The sequence below is a fragment of the Panthera uncia genome, chromosome A2 (genome assembly GCF_023721935.1).
Source record: "Panthera uncia isolate 11264 chromosome A2, Puncia_PCG_1.0, whole genome shotgun sequence".
In the NCBI taxonomy this organism is placed as follows: Eukaryota; Metazoa; Chordata; class Mammalia; order Carnivora; family Felidae; genus Panthera; species Panthera uncia.
In genome coordinates, this window is record NC_064816.1 from 17,349,100 (window position 1) to 17,369,092 (window position 19,993).

Here is a 19,993-nt window from a genome sequence, read left to right on the forward strand (position 1 = left end):
TGGTAGGTAGTGATGAGGATCAGGAAGTTAGTCATTGAAAGAGGAACCAGACAAATCCTCTATCATCATCTGGTCTGGCCCAGTCCAGCTGACCTGAAGCCCTGAATTTGCCAGTCAATACATTCTGCAGCCCTCAGTATGCACTGACTGTGGCTTGTAAGGGAAAGGGAAAGAGAAAAGATGTTGTGTGAAAGTACTCTCTTGTGCTATTATGTAATTGGCGCCTTCACAGAATGAGGTCATGAAATCTTTCCCTAGTCACAGTCTGCCTGTTCAACCAGAAGGATCACTCAAAGGCATCTAATCTAACTCCTCTTGTTCTTTAGCTGAGGACCAAGAACGAGAGTAACAGAATGAATTGCCAAGGCCATTCACATCCTACTTTAGTTTAGGTTTAGTTAGCCTTAGTAGAGAGCAGTACAATCTAATAGGTATCGGTTCTATTGAAAAATACGATCATTAGGAAAATAAAAATGAGGGGCTGTACTGAAAATCAGAAAATGTCTCTTTTGGAAAATAGATAACTATACATAAAAATAAATTCCATATGAATCAATATATTAAGTGTAATTATTAAGTCATAAAAAGAGCTATAAGAGGAGCTCCTGGGTGGCTCAGTTGGTTGAGTGTCCAACTCTTGTTTTCGGCTCAGGTCATGATCCCAGGGCTGTGGGATAGACACCTGTGTCAGCCTCTGCTGAGCATGGAGCCTGCTTACGGTTCTCTCTCCCTCTGCCCTTCTCCCCACCTCAAGCACATGCACGCTCTTTCTCTCTCAAATTAAAAAAAAAAAAAAAACTATAAGAAAGCATGGGCAACATTTTTATAATTTTGGAGTGCAGCAGTGTCTTCTTAAGCAAAGCACATATAATCATTAAGAAGAATGAGGTCTATCTTTGTGAACTATGTTGAAATGGAAATATCTATTCATTGTTAAATAATAGCAGTAAGGTACTGCTCGTGTGTACATAGTTTACTCCAGGACACATCTTGTGGAGGAGTGTGACCAGTCAGTGAAAATTGGGAAGGGTATCCCCCCTAAAAATGAGAGACTGAGGAATCTCTTCTTATAGATGGAGGCTTCCAGACTTTTCATCAGGCTTTCACTGGCACAGCAGGGAAAGCAAAACTATGGGGTGTGTAAAAGGAAAACTACTGGCCATCACTGCAAAAGCATCAGAATCTCATCTGATGTCAGTAGAGCCCTTGTCAGAACACTAAAATAGAAATGAATAAAAAAGTCATTTTCTAAGAAAACAGTTATTGTCCAGAATATGGAACTGGATTTTAAATGGCATTGTTATAAAAAGCTAAAAATATCTGATGTTTACAGCCAAAGCAGAAATGAAATGAGTCCCCTTCTAAAGAACCACTCATACACACACATATACACACACAAACACAATCTGTAATCTATATATGGATATACACATGTATCAATGTATCCATGCAAAATCCCAGAAAGTGCTCATAATGTTAAAATCTAGGAAGTGGAACCGAGGTCTGCATGGAAGAGAATGGGTCATTTTTCATTGTATGCCTTTTTATACTGTTACAGGTTTGAGGTTTTTTTTTAATGTTTACTTTTAGAGAGAGAGAGAGAGAGAGAGAGTATGAGCAAGGGAGGGGCAGAGAGAGAGAGGGGGACAGAGGATCCAAAACGGGCTCTTTGATGATAGTGGAGAGCCTGATGCGGGTTCAAACTCAGGAACCATGAGATCGTGACCTAAGTTGAAGTCGGATGCTTAACCAACTGAGCCACTCAGGGACCACTAAGTTATTTTCCTAAACTAAACAAATTTTTTTAATGTTTATTTTGAGAGAGAGTGTGTGTGTGAGCAAGTGGGCGGGGGGGGGCACAGAGAGAGAGAGGGAGAGAGAGAATTCCAAGCAGGCTCCATGCTGTCAGCAGGGAGCCCAACGTGGAACTTGATCCCACAAACTATGAGATCATGACCTAAGCCAAAATTGAGAGTCAGGTGCTTTAAAAATAAATAAATAGTCAAGTGCCACCCAGGTGCCCCTTAAATAAACTTTAAAAAAAAAAAAAAGCAATTTTTTTTAAAGTTTATTTATTTTGAGAGAGCGAGGGAGTAGGGGAGGAACAAAGAGAGAGGGAGAGAGAAAATCCCAAGTAGGATCCACACTGTCCACACAGAACCCGATGCAGGGCTCAAATTCACGAACCCTGAGATCATGACCTGAGCTGAAATCAAGAGTTGGATGTTTAACTGACTGAGCAACCCAGGCGCCCCAAATTAACTTTGTAAAAGAAAAAATATATATACATATATAGACTTTGGAAGTAATGAGCTCAATACAAAAAATCCTGTGAAAGAGAGGATCCCAAACATAGGTTTCTTAGGGGACAAGGAAAGAACGGGACCACAGATAGATGCTTTCTGAGTACTGAATCTAGAATTGAACACTTTGCTGGCCTTCCTCATTCTCTGCTTTTGTGGTTGGTGATGTTTACTGTTGCTAGGAAACATTGCTATTTAGGAATTTATCTAGGATAGGATAATTACATTTGCTTCCTACTACAAATATCTGCAAGGATGTCTGAAAGAATATTTGACTGATTGAGTTTAGGAACAGGAATCCAGTACTTGAAACATAAGTAAACAGCCTTTTTCTAATTGGTTGACATACGGAATTTAACTTTGTATTGAGAAATAGTAGAACATTTGCTTTCTAAAAAATTCTTACTTTTTTTCTTGTGGTAAAGTACACATAAAATTTACCATTTCTTACTGTTACTTTGCAAGACTACACTGGCTTGTCTATTTCTGTCATAACAGGCTCTTTCTTGCCTCAGAACTTTGCACTTGCTGTTTTCTCTGTCTGAACAACCTTCCCCTAATCTTTGCAGGACTAGCTCCATTTAATCCTTCTGGTTTCACCTTAAATATCCCCATCTCTGATGATCTTATCTGAAGTAGATGCCCCCCTCTTATTTTTATTATAATCTCCATCATAGCATTTATTACAGTTTTTCACTTATTTATGTTCATGTTTATTTGTTTATTGTCATTTTTTCCTTTTCAAAATTGCAGAATTCATGTATGGAGTAGGTAGTTTTGTTCAAGACTGTTTCCATGTTCCTAGCACAGTATCTGATAATAAGTTTCAGATAAAACTGTAAATCTCCAATTAATGTGTTCAAACACATCAAGAATTGTTTCATTTTCTCATTAGAGACATCCTGGCTGGAGCTCAGTCTTCCAGCTCTAGACTGGGAAGATTACTCCTGAGGTCCCAGTCTTAGGGCTTCTCTTCACCATCATTTTGAGGATCAAATTATTTTTTCATCCCCAGTCTTGGATCCCTTTGTTTCCTGGACTTTGGCTTACATTTGTATTTGGTGATACACATCTTCTAGTAGCTTTCTGAGAAAGTATATGGGAGATAACTTTTTTTATACATTGCATGTTTGAAAATGTCTTCTATCTCCACATGGGTCTAGAATCCTAAGTGAGAAATTCTTTGCCGTTAAAATCTCTAAGGCATGGCTCCATTGTCTTCTAGTTTTAGTTTTGTTATTGAGATGTTTGATGCTATTCTTCTTCTTGATTCTTTATGTTATCTGGGTACCCCACACACACACTATCCTTTAATGGACATTTCTTGAGCCTCATGTTTTCCCTTGATATGCTTTTTAAAAATTTTTTTTAAATGTTTATTTTTGAGAGAGAGAGGAAGTGAACACACGCCTGGGTGGCTCAGTTGGTTAAGTGTCCAACTTTGGCTCAAGTTATGATCTCATGGTTTGTGTGCATCAGGCTCTCTGCTGTCAGTGCAGAGCCCGCTTTGGATCCTCTCTCTCTGTCTCTGCCCTTCCCCTGCTCATACGTGCTCTCTCTCTCAAAAATAAATAAGCATTTTTTAAAAATCTGAAATGTAAGACTCCTTTTAAGAAGGTAATTATGTTTTATTTTAAAGAGAAACTCTTAAGTAAATCACTTAAACTTTATGAGATACCATGTGGTAAATTCCTGCCTTTGGCTGATAAGAGAAGACAAAAGACAGAATAATTAAAACATGGGGAACTAAAAAAGCACCTATCAGAGTGAGGGAAGTTTTCAAGTAAGATCTAATTTGAGTTTATTATCCTGTCTTTTCAAGCACCAGATGTTACTTTGGTTTTCCTTCCATTTATTGTGAAGAGTTAAGTACTCTCTTGTTACCAAATTGTTTTTCACCCGTCTAAAATAAAAACATTTTGTCAAGAATCTTGAAACACTCTTTATATATATAAGAAGATAAAAGGAATATCTGGTGTATTATTCCAGATTATTTGTAAATTATACTTGCTATGCATTTAAGATGTATGTGAACTTACAGTAGTTTATAGCATATAGTAGATACTCATCAAGTATTTGTTGAATAAATTTAAGAGCATCTTCACATGAGCTGCCATTTAGAAGAGGATGACAATAATTGATTGCAACACAATGTGTTATTAAGACTGTGTGTGTATGTGTATGTTTCAAATCTCTCTATGCCAGAGAGAGGAATCAGTATCAGTCCTGAGTGGTTAGCACTCAGGTCACCAAGTTCATTACAGCCCAAGTGAAAAGAGGGGATACATAAGTGGAGGGTGATAAGTGATGGTAGAGCACACACATGGTGCCAGCAGCAGAGAGAAGGAGCCCCCAAGCCAGCCAGGAAATGCTATTTTTCAAGGAGGGAACTCCTGAGAGAAGGAAGAATGGGAATGAGTTGCACTGAGGTGGTGGCTGAAGGGAATGGGTAAAGTTGACCTGGGTAGAAGCAAGGATAGATTCCAAGCCAAGGGAATGGCATGCACAAGGCCAGTGGCGAGAGGGAGATTGCTTAGGAAACAGAGCTCAGAGATGTGGAGGTGGATAGGGAAGGTAAGAGGAAGTGAGCTTGGGTCTTGATGGCCAATTTAAAGATTTGGACTTCATCCAGTGGCCAGTGTGGTGCCATTGAAAGTTTCAGCAAGGGTTTCAGAGGATGCATGATCATATCTACATTCTTGAGAGAATACTCTGATGATGGGACCAAGAAGGTGGGCCAAGGAGGAGGTTGGTGCCATCATCTAGGCAGCAGGTTTCAGGGTCCCCAGGAGGTGCTGAGATTGAGTCTGCCTTGGCCAGGATGTTCTCAGGGAGGGAGGGAAGAAGAGACAGTGGAGGAACTGCCCTACTCTGCTTTCTCTCCTCACCAAGGCTGATCTGGGTAGAGTTCTGGGCACTAGCAGAGCAGGCTCAGGTGCCCCATGCCAGATTCTAGCTCCTCCCTCTCCACTCTGTGGTCCAGGAAGGGTGAGGCATGCCATAGTCTTGGTGAGGTAATTGTCATTTTTCTGTATTTAGTGCAAGAGACTGTGCAGGCCCAGAGTGATCTGCTGTTGGGAACTGTGCATGACAAAGGCAACATGGAGCAGGTTATCCTCGAGACACGGAAGAGATTTGAAGCTGTAAGTGTGGATCCCAACCTCTTTCCTCAAGTATGTTGTTTTTTAAAAAAACTTTTAATTATTTTTTGATGAACCTGTTTTATTTTTTATTTTTTTAAATTTACATCCAAATTAGCATATAGGGCAACAATGATTTCAGACCTCAAGTATGTTTTTGGCTTTGTCACTAAGTCCCAGAGAGACACCTTTAAAGTTACAATTTTTTTCAGCCAAGAACAGAAGCCAGACAGGACTTCTTGTAATGGACCAAGGTAGAGGCCAACTTCCTCCTCAAAGGTTCTCCAGCATGATGTGGGGCCCAGGGGCCCTACTCCAGAGTGTTACCATGCTTCCTCTGTAAAGCACCCAGCAAAAGACAAGCTGTGGTTCTGCCAACACATCCTTTGGTTGGTTTGCACATTTCACTGTGCATTCGGAGTTGCAGTGTCCATAACTCTTTTCTTTCTCGCTGTCTTTCCCTAGAGACAAGCAGAATTTATAGAAATGAAGTCCGACCTGAAACACCTTGAAGTTTTAGTTGCCCAGCAGAGTAAGGACTTCCAGCAGCTGTGTGAGCAGCTAGGCCAGCTGAATGTGGCCAGTGTCCTAGCAGAGCTGAAGAGATTGATTTCAGTCCCCCAGGTACCTGGGCATGTGAAAGACAGCACTTCCCAGACCTCACTACCTCTGGCCCAGAGCCTCAGTTTCACCAGGCAGGACAGATATGCCTCTGAGGAACCAGATATGGGGCAGACTCAGGCCATCCCTGCTGTCTGGAATCTTAGTATGGGCTCCCTGCAGCCTGGGGAGTTTGCTATCTATACTGAGGGAGCAAAAAGTGATGCTCTCCAAGGAGAGGCTGTGCTGATGGCCGCTGGAACCGGCAAAAGAAGCAGGCGAGTAAAGGACAAGGCAGTGCAGACCAACTGCCAGAATTGGACTCTTAATAAAACCAGCCCTGAGAATCATGGCTCTGGTTCCCCAGGCCACAAAGTTCCTTGTGACTGGAGCTGGGTTTCCCAAGGAGCCTCAAGGTTTATACCCCTGGACTTTGAATCCAGCATTAAGAACACTTGCCAAAAATGTCAAGCTGAAGGTGTGCTTTCGTGTGCCCCTTGTGAACAAAGGCTGGTGACTGCACAGAAAGGCAGAACTATGGAAAGAGGGGGGAAAGGCAAGAAGCAGCAGCCCAGGAAAGCCCGCAGAAGCAGGCTCCTAACCAGGAAGCAAGAACAAACCCCTAGCAAAACCTGTGCTTTCAATTCTAAGTATCCTCAGCTTCCGGTTTCTGGCCCACAAAGCCTCCCCCTGGAGCAGCAGGAACCCTTTGCTCAGTCCCTGCATCTGTGGGGCTCCAGGACTCCCACAAAACCAGTTATCCCTGTTCTGAGAGCAACAGTCATGCCCAGTAAGACAGTGAGGGCAGCACAGGAGAACATCTTGCAGCTCAGTGGGCATTCTTCCAAAGACAACAGCCTGCTTTCTAAAAGTTCCCTGGGGGACCACCAGATGAGCTGGTTCATTGACCTCAACCTTGGAAGTTCAGAGTCTCCTCTGTGCAAGGATCCAGGGAAGAATATGCTCTATGATCTGGGTTTTGACAGCAGTGATGATGGCTTTTGACCAGCCCACAATCTGACTTCAGCTGATAGTTTATTGGTCTCAGCTGGAAAGACAAATTCTAGAACACTGGGGCTGGCTAACAGCAGAAAGTCCCTGAAGCCTGATTGGAGCCCTCAGGCTCAGAGGGCCTGCTGGGGGGGGGGGGTGGGGTGGTCAGTGTAGGACAGTTGCAGGGCGGGGGAGTAGCTCTGGTGTTCTGGGTACCAGGTGCTGCCCATGACAAGCATAAGGGATAATTGCATCCTTATTTATTGGAGTGAAGCACGTGGAGAAATTATTGGAGTGAAGCACAGTGATGAGCTGGAGCAGCAGCCTGGGTGTAGGGCATCAGGAGGAGGGTGCTGATTTTGGTGAAAGGAGGACTGGCCTCCACGTGGAATACTGAGTGGCAGAAGGGCTCTCACAGAACTGTTGCTGTGGCAGCAAGACTCCCAAACATTTTTGGTCTTCACGGTATTTCCTACACCTGACCAATACCTATCCAGGCCTTGGGATTTTTTAAATTATTTTTATCCGGTTTTACTGTCAGAGCACTTGCATGTTTTGACCAGTGGACATATTACAGGACACACTGTCTTCTTGTGAACAGAGAAACAGAGAATGTTAAGCTGCCAATGAAAAGAGGTGACAGGCACCCAATAAATTCCCAGAGCACCACTGTATACAAGCCACACAATCCCATTTTTCTTCCTGGCTGTTTTCCCTATGCTGTTTGCAACCACCCTTCAAGCTAATGAGAGCATCTAAGGGCCCCGTATTATTTCCAGAGAGCAATAGGCTTATGTGAGACTTTGGCTGTCTATTCATATCTTGCAGAAGTTTTGAATTTTTGTTATACATATATGTATATTTGTTTTATAACAAAAAATAAAAAATTTTTAAAGCATATTTTTTTCATTATGTTTATTGAACTGATCTCCCAACAACTTAAGAAAATCAAATAGGGTGCCTGGGTGGCCCAATCGGTTGAGCTTCTGACTTTGGCTCAGGTCATGATCTCACAGTTCGTAAGTTTCAGCCCCACATCAGGCTCTCTGCTGTCAGTACTGAGCCCAGATCCAGCTTCAGATCCTCTGTTCCCCAATTCCCCTTTCTGCCCCTCCCTGACTCATTCTCTCTCACCCTCTCTTTCTCTCTCAAAAATGAATATTTTTTAGAAAGAAAATAAAATGGATAAGACATATACCATCTTTTTATTCCATAGACTTCGCCCAAATGATTTTGAATAAACACCACCCTACTCAGACTAGTTTCCTTTTTCTTTTTCTTTATTGTTTGAAAGTAAAAATCCTCACTGGATGGATTGGCTTCCAGAATTTGCCCATTTTCAAAGCAATGCAGTAAATGACACTGGGACCTCTGAGTGGACCATTATAGAAAGCAGTGGTTCTTGATTTTTATTTTCATTCTTTATTTTCAAGGGAATGTATCCCACAAAAGTTTGAGTTTAATTTGCCCGCAACACCTTTGGCAACCTAAGCTGCTCTTATTCCCGTTTCCAGACCAAGGGCCTCCTATGACCTGTGGCTGGGATCCTCAGGCAATGACAGCAGCCCTTTCCAAGGCCCAGGAAGTACAGACTTGGATGGACTCTGCCTATGACTGCCCTGGCCTTTTCTCCCCCGTGAGCCTCGCTGCATGCCTGTTCACCCTGCCCTCTGCCAGTCTCTACTGCCTTCCATACTAGTTTTCTCTGCTTATACATGGGAAGAAAGGGCCCAGCCATGCAATGGGCTCCTTCCAACCCGTCTCAAACTGACTACAGGTGGCTGTTGAGCGGTTAGCATGAGGCTTGTAGACCAGAGGGGTTTGTATCTGGAAATCTTTTATTACTCTAAGCTGAAAAGTTTGGTCATTTTAACTCAAAAGTTGAGATCCTGTTAAGAGAATTCCATTAATGTTTATGACTATGGCCTTCTCATTGAAGGGTCTGTCCAATTTTGAAATGCCAAAGCAGGGGGCGCCTGGGTGGCTCAGTTAAGCGGCTTTGGCTCAGGTCATGATCTCACAGCTTGTGAGTTCAAGCCCCGCATCGGGCTCTGTGCTGTCAGCACAGAGCCTGGAGCCTGCTTTGGATTCTGTGTCTCCCTCTCTCTCTCTGCCCCTCCCCCGCTCACACTCTGTCTCTCTCTCTCTCAAAAAATAAATATTAAAAAAAAAAAAAAAAAAAGAAAGAAAGAAATGCCAAAGCAGGACCCTCTGTTCTTTCGATTCTGCTGTGAGTTATGAAATCCTGTATTTCTTCAGAAGTATTTCATTTTGTGTTATAAAGTCAAAGATCAGAGTGACTCAGTGTTCCATGAGCTGGGTGTTTTTGTAGAATGAGCAGTAAATTTATCTCCCAACAAGGCTGGGTTAATTAAAATTACACTGCCTGTCTCTGGTAATCATCAGGAAAGGATACTCTGTTTCTTATTTTATTCCTAAGGCTTTTTTTTTTTTTTTTTTTTTTTTTTTTTTTTACTACTGTGTTCCTGCCAGAATTGTTGAGCGTGACATAGCCCAGGCACATCCCCAGAGCACACGATGTTTTGCTCTTTGGATGCTGATAGAGATGTGGCTACACAGGGGCAGCTGTAGTGGGAGGTCTATGGTCCTAGGGCCCAGATAGCCAGCCACCTAGGGGCTCCTCCCGCTGATAATCACTCCAGCTACATCTGAGGATGGAAATAAAGCCAACCACAGCACCTAATTGTCTTGACATTCAAGTATCAATAAATAAATAAATTTTCAGAGAGAGAACAGCAGGCGAAGGACAAAGAGAAGGAGATGAAATCCCAAGCAGGCTCCAAGCCATCAGCACAGAGCCCAATGCAGGGCTCAAAGTCACCAACCATGAGATCATGACCTGAGCTGAAATCAAGAGACGCTTAACCGTCTGAGCCACCCAGGCACCCCTCAAGTATCAATTTAAATGTCCCCTACAGAGAGGTGTCTGGGGGGCTCAGTCAGTCAAGTGCTCAATTCTTGATTTCGGCTCAGGTCATGATCTCATGGTTTGTGAGTTTGAGCCCCACATCAGTGCAGAGCCTGCTTGGGATTCTCTCTCAAAATAAATAAACTTAAAAAAAAAAATAATGTCACCTACAGACAGACCTTTTCCTGACCTCTTCTGTAGGAGCTCACCCTACTCACTGCCCATTCCCTTACCCTGTTTTAATTTTCTCCTACAGTTCCATCTGAAATGGCATATTGATGTGCATACTTGATTTGCCTGCCTTGGTGGGCGGAATAGAAATCCCAGAAGCAAGATCGGCATCTGCCTCATCCCAGTTATATCTTCAGCATCCAGGAGAGTGTCTGACCTTAGTAGACACTTGACAAATAGTGAGGGCAGGGATTGCTTGCTTAACATTTGAAGAGCTCTTTGCAGCCTGTCCCAAAGTCAGGTCTCTCTAGCATTCCTTTGCAACTTCCCTTTTTTGTGTTTTGTCTCAGAGGCTCCAGAGGTCTCCTGATGAGGGGTCTCCTGCAATATGCTCTCTTCTCTCCCAGGCCAGTTACCAGCAACCTCTCTCCACCCGAAATGCCCAGAAAACAACAGGCTTTCTGCCTTCCAAACAGTTGCTTCCTACAACGGATGAGCAATTTAGAAAAAATTTTCATGCTAGGCCTTAGGCCAAAACTCTTCATCAAATCAGGCATCCTCCAGTTGGCCAAGCACAGAAAGTCCTTCCCCACTAGGGCTAGGATCCATTGTCAGGTAGATTTCCTAAGTAAAACTTTGTCCACTCTATAAATATTTTAACGGAACATAAAATATTAACATTCTCCCACATACTCCAGGGAGAAAGCAAATTGCCAGAGCTTCAGATAGTCTTGGGATGAAAGTCTTGTCAATTGTTATCTACAGTCAGGTGCAGTGGCCTCCCTGGTTCGCATGCGCTATTCACTGGCCACTGCCATATTAAATGCCCTGTGCTTTAGTTAGAGGAGGTAGCATCCTGGTACCAGGTGAGCCCCCAGCTGAGCCATTCAATAAGAGGAAGATTGGCCTGAATTAGGCCTCTTTTGCAAATCCTCTTCCTCAATTTCTTTGATCACTGACAGCTCACAACTTCTCTAGTGGGAGGATGGTGTTGCTGCCCTATCAGCACATTCCTGGATACACAGGTGAGAGACACAGGGCCCCAGGTTTTGTTGCCTTCTACCTGGTCTCCTGATCCCCTTGCGTTTTCTCCTGGGATTAGAAGTGGAGGGTCCAAGGAACCAGGGCAGGTGGGCCAGGAGGTGGCTCAGCCCCCTTATTCCCCGAGTGAGGGGAGCAGGAGGCAGGGGGAGGGGGACCTGGAGACCCAGAAATGAGAAGGCAGGCCCCAGTGCCTGACTGAGCTGGCTGGAACTCAAGAGAGGGAGAGGCATACTAACCGGAAGTTCTCTCAGAACTCAACCTGGCAAGATTTCAGACTCTGATCTAGACCCATGTGGCTAGACAGCCATGCCCAGTAATGTGGAGAACATGGCAGTCTGGATGAGGCTGAGGGCAGGGTCAACACTTCCAGCCCTTGAATTGTCCTTTTGAAATAATTGTTGCTCTGCTCTCAGGCCTCAGCTGTGGTTCTCTGCTCCCTGCTGACCTTTACTCAGCCATTGGCTCATCTCTCTCCTTTCTCCTACCCGTTCTTCCTCAGCCTGCCCTGCCTGCCCTCCCGCAGGTCCTAGTAGCTTCTGTGAACCAGCTCCTGCCTTACAAAGTCTACAAATAGAGCTGCATATAGAGCTGGTTTCTAGTGGCTTCGGCATGGACACTGGTGGGACGCAGCCAGGGGACCTGAAAACCTCTTACAGGGCTGGATGGGCCCAGCTTCTCACGTGCCTTGTGCTGTGGCTTGAATTTGCAGTTTGCAACTAGTAGGTTCCAAAGCTCCTATTTATTCTTGAGGTTGCCTTGTTTCTATTTTGATTCTGCTAATCCAAAGCACAGTTTGGTGTTTCCACGGAAACAATTCAGTGATTGTTTAGTTTGCCAAGATGAGCTGCGGGGGAGAGAACCAAATGACGTAAAACATTTTTAGTTTCTCAAATAGGACTATCATTGTCTCAAGAAATTGTTGGTCCCAGCCCCCTGCAAACCCAAGGAAATATTCTAGACTCCTTTTCCCCTTCTAGCTAAGTCTCTAGAGACCATTCCCCAAACCCCTGCTGTGTGCAGATAAGCACACATCTGCCCAGTAAAGCAGATGACAAAGGCGGGAGGGTCTCCTTAGGACACTCAGGAAGCCAGGGATGCAGAGACAGGAGTCCATGTCACAAGGGAAATGACCATATGGCTGCTCCTGCTAATCTGGGACTGGAGAGCCAGAGGCTCAGGGCTCACCTGCTTTAACTGAACAAGCTGTGTTCCTACAGTGAGGAAAAGCTCCTCATCCAAGGATTCAGGGCGAATTACCCCTCTGGCAAATTTGAAGTTTTACAGAAAGGTTTAGCTAAAACAGTGGTGTATCTGTCTGGGGGCATGGAGAGCTGCGTCTCCCCCACCCATGCTGAGCCTTGTTCTCAAAGACCACAGTCTCCTCCACAGGCAGAAAGTCCTCTCTCTGCAATCTTCTCAGGTTGGGGCGAGGCCCCCATTCCCAGAAATCACTCCCTGTACAAAGACCCAGGGGGAGCGTGAATGGAGACCTAGAGCTTCTGGTACCGGGGATCAGGCAACTCTCCTGCCAAGGCCCTGTAAGTCCTCCCACTGTGGGTCTGGTTTCTGCTCCAGTTGCTGGGAACTGTGAAGGTCAGCTCTGGGCAGTTAGCTGGTGAGGGATACCCTCAGCTGGCTGGTGGAGATGGGGGTCTTAAGAAGACATACATGTCCACTGCAGAAAAATTAGAAAATATGGACAAGAAAAAACAAGACAAAACCCCCTTGCCTTCCATAACAATGTCCTGTATATGCTGTGCTCATACACACATTTGTACAAACTTGGGATCAACTGCACTTTCTTTTTTTTTTTTTTTAATTTTTTTTTTCAACGTTTTTTATTTATTTTTGGGACAGAGAGAGACAGAGCATGAACGGGGGAGGGGCAGAGAGAGAGGGAGACACAGAATCGGAAACAGGCTCCAGGCTCCGAGCCATCAGCCCAGAGCCTGACGCGGGGCTCGAACTCACGGACCGCGAGATCGTGACCTGGCTGAAGTCGGACGCTTAACCGACTGCGCCACCCAGGCGCCCCTCAACTGCACTTTCAAAAAATAAATACATTTTAAGTTTTGGAATAACTTTAGATTTACAGGAAAGTTGCAAAGACAGTTTCTATCTACCCTTCACCCAGTTTCCCCTAATGTTAACACCTTACATAACTGAGGCATATTTGTCAAAGCTAAGAAACTAATACATGAACTCCAGCCTTTATTTAGACTTCCCCAGTTTTTCCATTAATGTCTTCTTTCTGTTCCAGGATGTAATCCAGGATACCACACTGTGTTGTAGTCAGAGTGTCTTCACTGGTCTGTGACAGGTTTCAAGTCTTTCCTTGTTCTTCATGACCTTGACAATCTGGAGTGCTGGCCAGGCATCCTGCAGAACGTCCCCCAATCTGGGTTTGTCTGACATTTAGTGTATGATTAGACTGGGGATGAGGGGCTTTGGTAAGAACACGGTAGAGGTGGAGCACCCTTCTCATTGCTCCCTGTGGGGGTGGGTCAGCCACATGACGTCACTGGTGGTGTCACCTTCATCACGTGCTTAAGTGCTGTCAGGTTTCTGCACAGAAATCTGTTTTTCTTTTTCCCTGCTCTGTTCCTTGGAAGGGACTCACTGAGTCTAGCCTGGCCTCAAGGGGTAGTGATGGGACACAGAGTGGATTAAGCTCCACCTTCTCTATGGGAGACAATCCACATCAACACTTCATATTTGAACTACACTGTGTTGAGCCCTGGCTTTTTTGAATCCCAAGTAGACCTCTCTCCATGCACACAGCTGTTCTTCACCTGAGCAGTACAGCTGAGGATGCTGTGAGCATTATTTTCATATGCTCCCGTCCTTTTTGCTAAGGGAGAAGAAACTGGTCCCTAACTCCACAAACGGTGAGTGCTTATTGAGGGTGCCATTCCCTGCAGGGACTGAATGTCCTCTGGTTAACGTTGTCCTGCCCTCTGCCCCCCGAGGGGCAGTGGTGGTTGGCTGCCTTGGCAGGGGAGGCCCATCTCATGAAGTGGCCAGAGGCTAGTGGTGCCATTTGCTCCGCTAAGGGGTGGGCATGCAGTCTCCACCTGAGAGCTCGCAGGAATCACCAGACCTGTGTCACCAGCTCTGCAGCCTGCCCTATGCTGAGGTCTCTAGCCTAAAAGATGGCCTGTCAGAGGGGGGCCCTTGGCCACGGGCCTTCCTTCCCGGTTCTCTGGGTTGTTTGGGCTTTGGGTCTTACAACAGCCCCTGTGCCAGCCTCCTCACCCCCATCCTCCCCATATGAGCCCAGAAGGCAGGCACTTCCCTGAGACTCAGTTTCTGGGCATCAAATCTTGCCCAATAGCTTATGTGTCCCAAAAGAACATCATGATTTTAAGACATCTGCTAAAATAATTTCTGATGATGTCCTTGTCCTTTCTTTCCAGGAGTGTGGCTAGTGCCAGCCCTGTTAGGCCTTTGCTGCTATGCCGACCTCAGGGGAGCAGTGGGCTGGCTCCTCCTTCACTCCCTGCCCATCTTGCCCTAGCAGGGTCATTGCTACAGGGATTCCCTGTGGCCTCCAGGGTCTCCAAGCCTGGAGTGGGATGCATGAAGGTGGGGCATGGGCCCACGGGCAGAGTGTGGTGGGGAGGCCTCATGGGAATGTCCTGTCGGGAGGGGACCAGCCTCTCCAACATAACCATGAGGTCCCTGTAGAGGCTTTCAAGCTGAACAGGGGCAGGGCTGGGGGGCACTGATGAGAGGTTGGTCTAGACAAAAGGAGAGCATGGAACCCATGCAGAGAACAGGCAGCCCTGTGTGCAAAGTGTGCAAGGGTGGCAGAGGGCCTGGGGTCACAAGTCTGTGTAGGCTGTGCTGGCCTGAGGGCTGGTCCCAGGGGATGCTCAAAGCTCACCCTGGTTGTGGCCCCAATACTTACTTATTCAGGGGCCCATGGGAAAATAATACCAGGAGACACAGCAGAGGCCCACAACCCATACCCGCCTTGGGTACCGGATGTATTCAACGTCAATCAAAGATACATTTGAGATGTCAAGAAAAGTGAAAAACAAGTCAACAGTAAGAAACATTTCAAAGCAACAGAAAAAAAAAAATTGGGCTTTCAGATCAAAAAGGGACACAACTAGAAGTTAAAGAGGGTGTGGTAACCCAGATTCTGCCAGCCCACAGTGGCCCACAGTGACACTGCTCACTGCCTGAGAGACAGCCTCCTGCTGGAAAGAACCAAAGCCGTCCTTACTCAATTTGGTATTTAAAAGAGGCCATCAAATTGTAGTCCTCTTCCAAGTCCAGCACAGTCTCGACGATACTGTGATCATCAAAAGCCTGCTTGAGGCTGCCAGGCTCTGCATCTGAGGCCTTCTGAGGGCTCTCATCGGAGAGCAGAGCCCAGGCCTCCTCCCTGAAGGGCGAGCCTCCGCAGCGGCCACACACACGGCTCAGCGCATTTTCAAATTCTAGCTTCCCAGCCAGTTCTTCAATAGCTCGGATGCTTGCATGGTCTTAAAAATAAGAACATCCAGCATTACAATTCCAGTGAGAGGCTCCCAAAGCCATTTCAGGCACAAGTTAAAAGCCACAAATGGGCACTCACTCTTCAGGGACTGTGCCAAGCCTGGCATTCCCGCCCTGAGGTGGGCAGGCTGCTACAGTAGGTGCCTGATTTTTAGATGGTCTTGATGCCCTCCCTCCCAGCTCCACATTTATTAAGCCCAACTACCTGCCAGTCCCCAAGGAAGGTGTAAGTGGGAGGACACAGAGATGCACAGGCTTGTCTTGGATCTCAGGGAACTCCCTGACCTGCAGGCATGACCAGACATAGCGTGAAAAAAATGCGAGTCTTTTGGGGAATCCAAATGCTTCCCGGGGCTGGCAAGGGTGTGAAAGCTGGTGAGCCGAGGCAGGTGACTTCAGCTCCCCTCCTGGGACTACTGGAGGAGACTCCGTCCTCTCACATAGTGGGCTGGCAGGGGTCTTGCTCTGTGGCCTAAAGTGAGTATCCTCCCACTGGGCCTCCCTTTCATCCCCACAACCTGGAGACCCTTCCAGAGACAAGAGCTTCAGGCAGCCCCCAAGGCTATGCATGCCTTAATTAGGGGCTGTTGGTCCACTGTGCAGTGTCAGTCATTTAGAAATAGGACATACCAAAATAAATAAATAAATTAGGTCATGCACAGTTCACACAATGTACAGATGTGTGTGTAGAAAAAAAACCTCTGACCGGATGTATAGCACTATGTTAACAGTAGCTTTCTTTGGGTACTGGAATTACAGGGGAGCTTTGGAGATCTTTCCTTCTAATCTTATGTTATCTACCCACTCCACCCTGACCCATCTTTGCCTATGTCCTTGTCTCCAGATCTAAGCTCAACCACCAAGTCCTGGGGAGCCACTGTCCCTTATGTCCAGGGTTTCACTGTAACCAGACATTTATGAAATGACCCATCAGGCTATCGGCTCCATGAGGGCTCTATGCATAGAGCCTGCCCTGGCAAAACAAATCTACCATGTAGATGAATGAGAACTAAGACAGTGGTTTTTTGCTTTGTTTTGTTTTGTTTTAAAGACACCTGCTGACTCAGGAGCCTGCAAGGAGGACCTATCCTGAGGAGAGGACAGACCTGCCCTCTGTACTCACCGATCATATCAAGCAGATCCTTTGTGACCTCTTGGTTAGAATTGCTGAGTGGCATGTTTGAGTCAACCTTCAAATCTTTCTCCATATCTTTCCTGCAACCCCCAGGTAGGAAAAAAAAAAAAAAAAAAAAGAAGAAGAAGAAGAAGAAGAAGAAGAAGAAGAAGAAGAAGAAGAAGAAAAGGTGGAGGATTAGAGCCTCTTTCAAGAAAATATCGTAGTGAACTCAGTGTTAGATAATCTTAAAAACAAAAATACACTGGCAACTTTAAATCAGCTCCTGTGCTGTGTATACAGGACAACTGGAAACTGCTAAATCAGTGAAGTTGACTAATAACAACATCCTAATGACTCACAGGCATCACAGACAGTGCATTAATGAGTATGCATGCCCATATAACATTTTTAGAATTGAATCAACTAAATGGCTTCTTCTTTCTCTGCCTCCATGGAAGCCAAGATGACAGGACCCTGAAGTTTCATCCCATATGGTCATCCTTTCTCCAAAGCAAGGTGCCTAAAACCAGGCAGTTTAAACCTACCAGGGAGAAGGGTGCCCGACTGGCTCAGTCAGAAGAGCATGTGACTCTTGGTCTCAGGGTGGTGAGTTCAAACCCCACGTTGGGTGTAGAGATTACTTAAATAAATAAACTTTAAAACTACCAGGGAGAAAAAAAGGTCTAGGGGACATCTTAACCCAGTGATGGCCTAAAAAACCGGTGGGGTGGGGTGGGGGTGTGGGTGAAGGGAGCAAAAACAAGGATGAAGGCTGGAAGTATCCATTCAGCCTGTCCCTAGTATGGACATTGTTTCTGCAGCATAAAAAATAAAGCATTTTAGAAATCAGGTTCTCTAACATTCACTATCCCTGTGGGACCTGCAAGGCAGTTTCTAGGACTAGTCTGATGGTCCTAGAGGGGAGGCAAAGGCAGTGCTACAAATTCGATTTAGGGACTTCAGACATTTTCAGAAATGCGATCCCCCTAACTGTAACTTTTTACACTGGCAAACTGGAATCACCTTAGGCTGTCTTTTCTCCAGTTCTCCCCATTTCCCGCAGCTCTCCAAAACTGTCTTTCGGGTGCCAAAATGGAGGAATGCATCAATACGTTTTCCTTACTGGTCAGAGGTTTTCTTTTCGCGCATAAAGCATGTGGCTTTGCATTCATTGGGGCATGGTTTGGAGCAAAGGCAGGGCTCTCTGTCTCAGAAGCACAAGGGACTGGAGCAAAAGGAGCAGGGGAGGAGGAGCAGGCTGCCAGCGGGTGCCTCCTGCAGAGGAGCCGGTGCACAGGGAGGGGGAAGGAGAGCGGCGGCGCGGTATTCTGCTCCAGCCTCTGCTGGCCTGAGCACTCCTGGGAATGACTGACACCTTCAAAGGCTCGGTCAATGGCTGCAGTCAGCTCCTTTCTGCATCTTCTCAGTTTTTCAGACATTTCCCCTAAAAGCGACCACGTCTTTATTATGTAATACATTGTAAATGCACAGAGCATCATGAGTATAACGTTCCAGATGAAGTTGCAAACCACCCCCGAAAGGCGCATCTCCTGGAGCTTGATCCACGCCACAGGGCAGAGGCCACAGTAACCCACACTCCAGGTGTGGGGGGCGGGAAGGGGGGGCCTTCCTCCCGTGCGGCGGGTGTGGCCCTTGATTCTCGGGAGGAACCTGCAATCTGCCGGGAGCCCCGGGGACGCCCGGACCCGCCTCCCCGGGCTCCCGGCCCGCCCGCCCCTGCCGCCCGTCCAGTCATCTCCGCGGCCCCCTCGGCCCTCGCCAGCAGCCCGCAGCCGGCCCTTGGGCCAAGGTCCGCAGACACGTCCTCACCCAGCAACGCCGCCACATCGCCACCCCCGCCAACGGTCGCCGCGCGTGCACGAGAACGGCGCTCCCTCTCCAAGGTTAAAGGTCAGACAAGAATGCTGGGACGACCACCTAGTTCTTTAAACCCATGGGGCCCAGAGGGGAAGCGAGCTAGCGGGATCCCCGCCTCCCTCCCCCACCCAGTGAGCCCAATGAGGACTGCGGGCGGGACGGCCTGGGGTTGGGGGGCGGGGTGTGGGGGGGGGGGCGGGGGAAGGACCGCCCAGAAGCCGCTGCAGGGGCGATCTCATTTCTTACCAAAGTTGGCAAGAAGGAAAAGGTTCCTGTTCTCCAGCTGACATGGAGAGAAACCGGATGGGCCACCGTACCCAGCAGTTTTGTGAACCGACTTCTTTTAAGTGAGATCTAATAAAAGCTCCACACCGTATCCAACGGTCTCAATTCATCAAGGACGGTGAGGGACATAACAACTGCTAGGTTCCACACGAGATTGCAGGGCAGGAGACCCCAACACCAATTCTTTTCATTTCATTAGGGGGAAGAAAGATGGAAATTCCAAGATGGCTCAAAGGGACACAGAAACGGGCTTCAGTGGCTAATTTTGAGGGAATTACAAACCCATCTCAGTGCACAGCAAGGGAGAAGGGGACAATATCAAGTGAACTTGAGGCTTGGTTTACTGCGGGCAGACTGCTGGGGTGACCAGTAATCAGCACCAGAATAAGAAATCCAGGAGCTCAGGGCAGCCTCCTGCATGTCTGTCTTCACGGCCACCATACTCAATTACTGTTCCTCTCCATTCTTTGGAATTCACAGGACTTACTCCACTGTGCACCCCCCACCCCCTACTTTGCAGCTCCACAGGTCTTACAAGAAATTTCTCACCACCTGCATAAAAAGAAAAATAATTCAGCCTCTTGACATAACCCTTCTGAGCAAACAGGGTCTTTTCTTTTTTTTTTTTCTTCTGCTCATAAAAGGGAATTTCCTCATCTGGTTTTTAGACTAGAAGTCTCCAGAGTGTTAAAGCTGTTCTCCTGGGGGATTACACTGGTGCTGTGGGGTGGCAGAGTCACGGAGACAGCATCAGTTGGTGTCCATGCTGCAAGCCTCATCATCCCCCATGCCCTGCTGTGAGCTGCTTGGGCTCGTCCCTCCCTCAGAGGATCCAGAAAAACTGATGAGTGAAGGTGTCTTATAAAATTCATCATCTCGACGTTGGTAAAATAGCACGTAAGCTGCTTTTGTCTAAAACACAAGAGGGGAAAAGTTCATTCACTGGTTGGAATTACCACCCATTCTCCCCAGCTTTTCTCTCACTGTTCAAAACCCACTCTCAGGCATCTGCCATTGTGCCCTATGC

The 19,993-nt window shown here is 46.5% G+C and overlaps 3 protein-coding genes and 1 long non-coding RNA gene across 10 annotated transcripts in view; 2 read left to right on the plus strand and 2 right to left on the minus strand.

Annotated features, from left to right (window-relative positions):
• The window catches only part of IHO1 (interactor of HORMAD1 1), a 34,548-nt gene extending 27,356 nt beyond the window's left edge, over positions 1-7,192 (plus strand). For both annotated transcript variants that reach the window (XM_049640451.1, XM_049640452.1), the window contains 2 exons: positions 5,343-5,446; positions 5,909-7,192. In XM_049640451.1, the coding sequence (XP_049496408.1) occupies positions 5,343-5,446; positions 5,909-7,048 (1,244 nt within the window). In that variant the 3' untranslated portion in view covers positions 7,049-7,192. The remainder of the gene's footprint in view (positions 1-5,342; positions 5,447-5,908) is intronic.
• Positions 7,193-13,221: 6,029 nt separating this feature from the next.
• CA2H3orf62 (chromosome A2 C3orf62 homolog) lies at positions 13,222-18,695 on the minus strand. 3 transcript variants are annotated; one of them, XM_049640457.1, is made up of 5 exons: positions 18,634-18,695; positions 17,827-18,247; positions 16,810-16,901; positions 15,412-15,673; positions 13,222-13,559 (listed from the first exon to the last, which is right to left on the minus strand). In XM_049640457.1, exons 2-5 carry the CDS (start codon positions 18,240-18,242, stop codon positions 13,523-13,525), a joined length of 807 nt encoding a protein of 268 aa, XP_049496414.1. In that variant the 5' UTR covers positions 18,243-18,247; positions 18,634-18,695; the 3' UTR covers positions 13,222-13,522. The 3 variants fall into 3 exon arrangements, with proteins under 3 accessions (XP_049496414.1, XP_049496412.1, XP_049496413.1); XM_049640455.1 differs by lacking the exon at positions 18,634-18,695 and having other exon boundaries at positions 17,827-18,374; XM_049640456.1 differs by lacking the exons at positions 13,222-13,559; positions 18,634-18,695 and having other exon boundaries at positions 15,136-15,673; positions 17,827-18,374.
• LOC125929351 (uncharacterized) lies at positions 18,641-19,594 on the plus strand. Its single transcript, XR_007459844.1, has 2 exons — positions 18,641-18,714; positions 18,933-19,594. It is a non-coding gene; the product is annotated as an uncharacterized LOC125929351 (long non-coding RNA).
• USP4 (ubiquitin specific peptidase 4) overlaps positions 19,548-19,993 on the minus strand; it is a 47,923-nt gene continuing 47,477 nt past the window's right edge. For all 4 annotated transcript variants that reach the window (XM_049640445.1, XM_049640446.1, XM_049640444.1 and 1 more), the window contains one exon: positions 19,548-19,878. In XM_049640445.1, the coding sequence (XP_049496402.1) occupies positions 19,717-19,878 (162 nt within the window). In that variant the 3' untranslated portion in view covers positions 19,548-19,716. The remainder of the gene's footprint in view (positions 19,879-19,993) is intronic.

Excerpts from the sequence above, each read along its gene's own strand:
- CA2H3orf62 (XM_049640455.1), bottom strand. The coding sequence starts at position 18,350 with ATGCGCCTTTCGGGGGTGGTTTGCAACTTCATCTGGAACGTTATACTC. Across the intron at positions 15,674-16,809 it reads GGATCTGCTTGATATGATCG|ACCATGCAAGCATCCGAGCT; the intron begins GTGAGTACAGAG and ends CTTATTTTTAAG. Across the intron at positions 13,560-15,411 it reads TCTTTTAAATACCAAATTGA|GATGCCTGGCCAGCACTCCA; the intron begins GTAAGGACGGCT and ends GACGTTCTGCAG.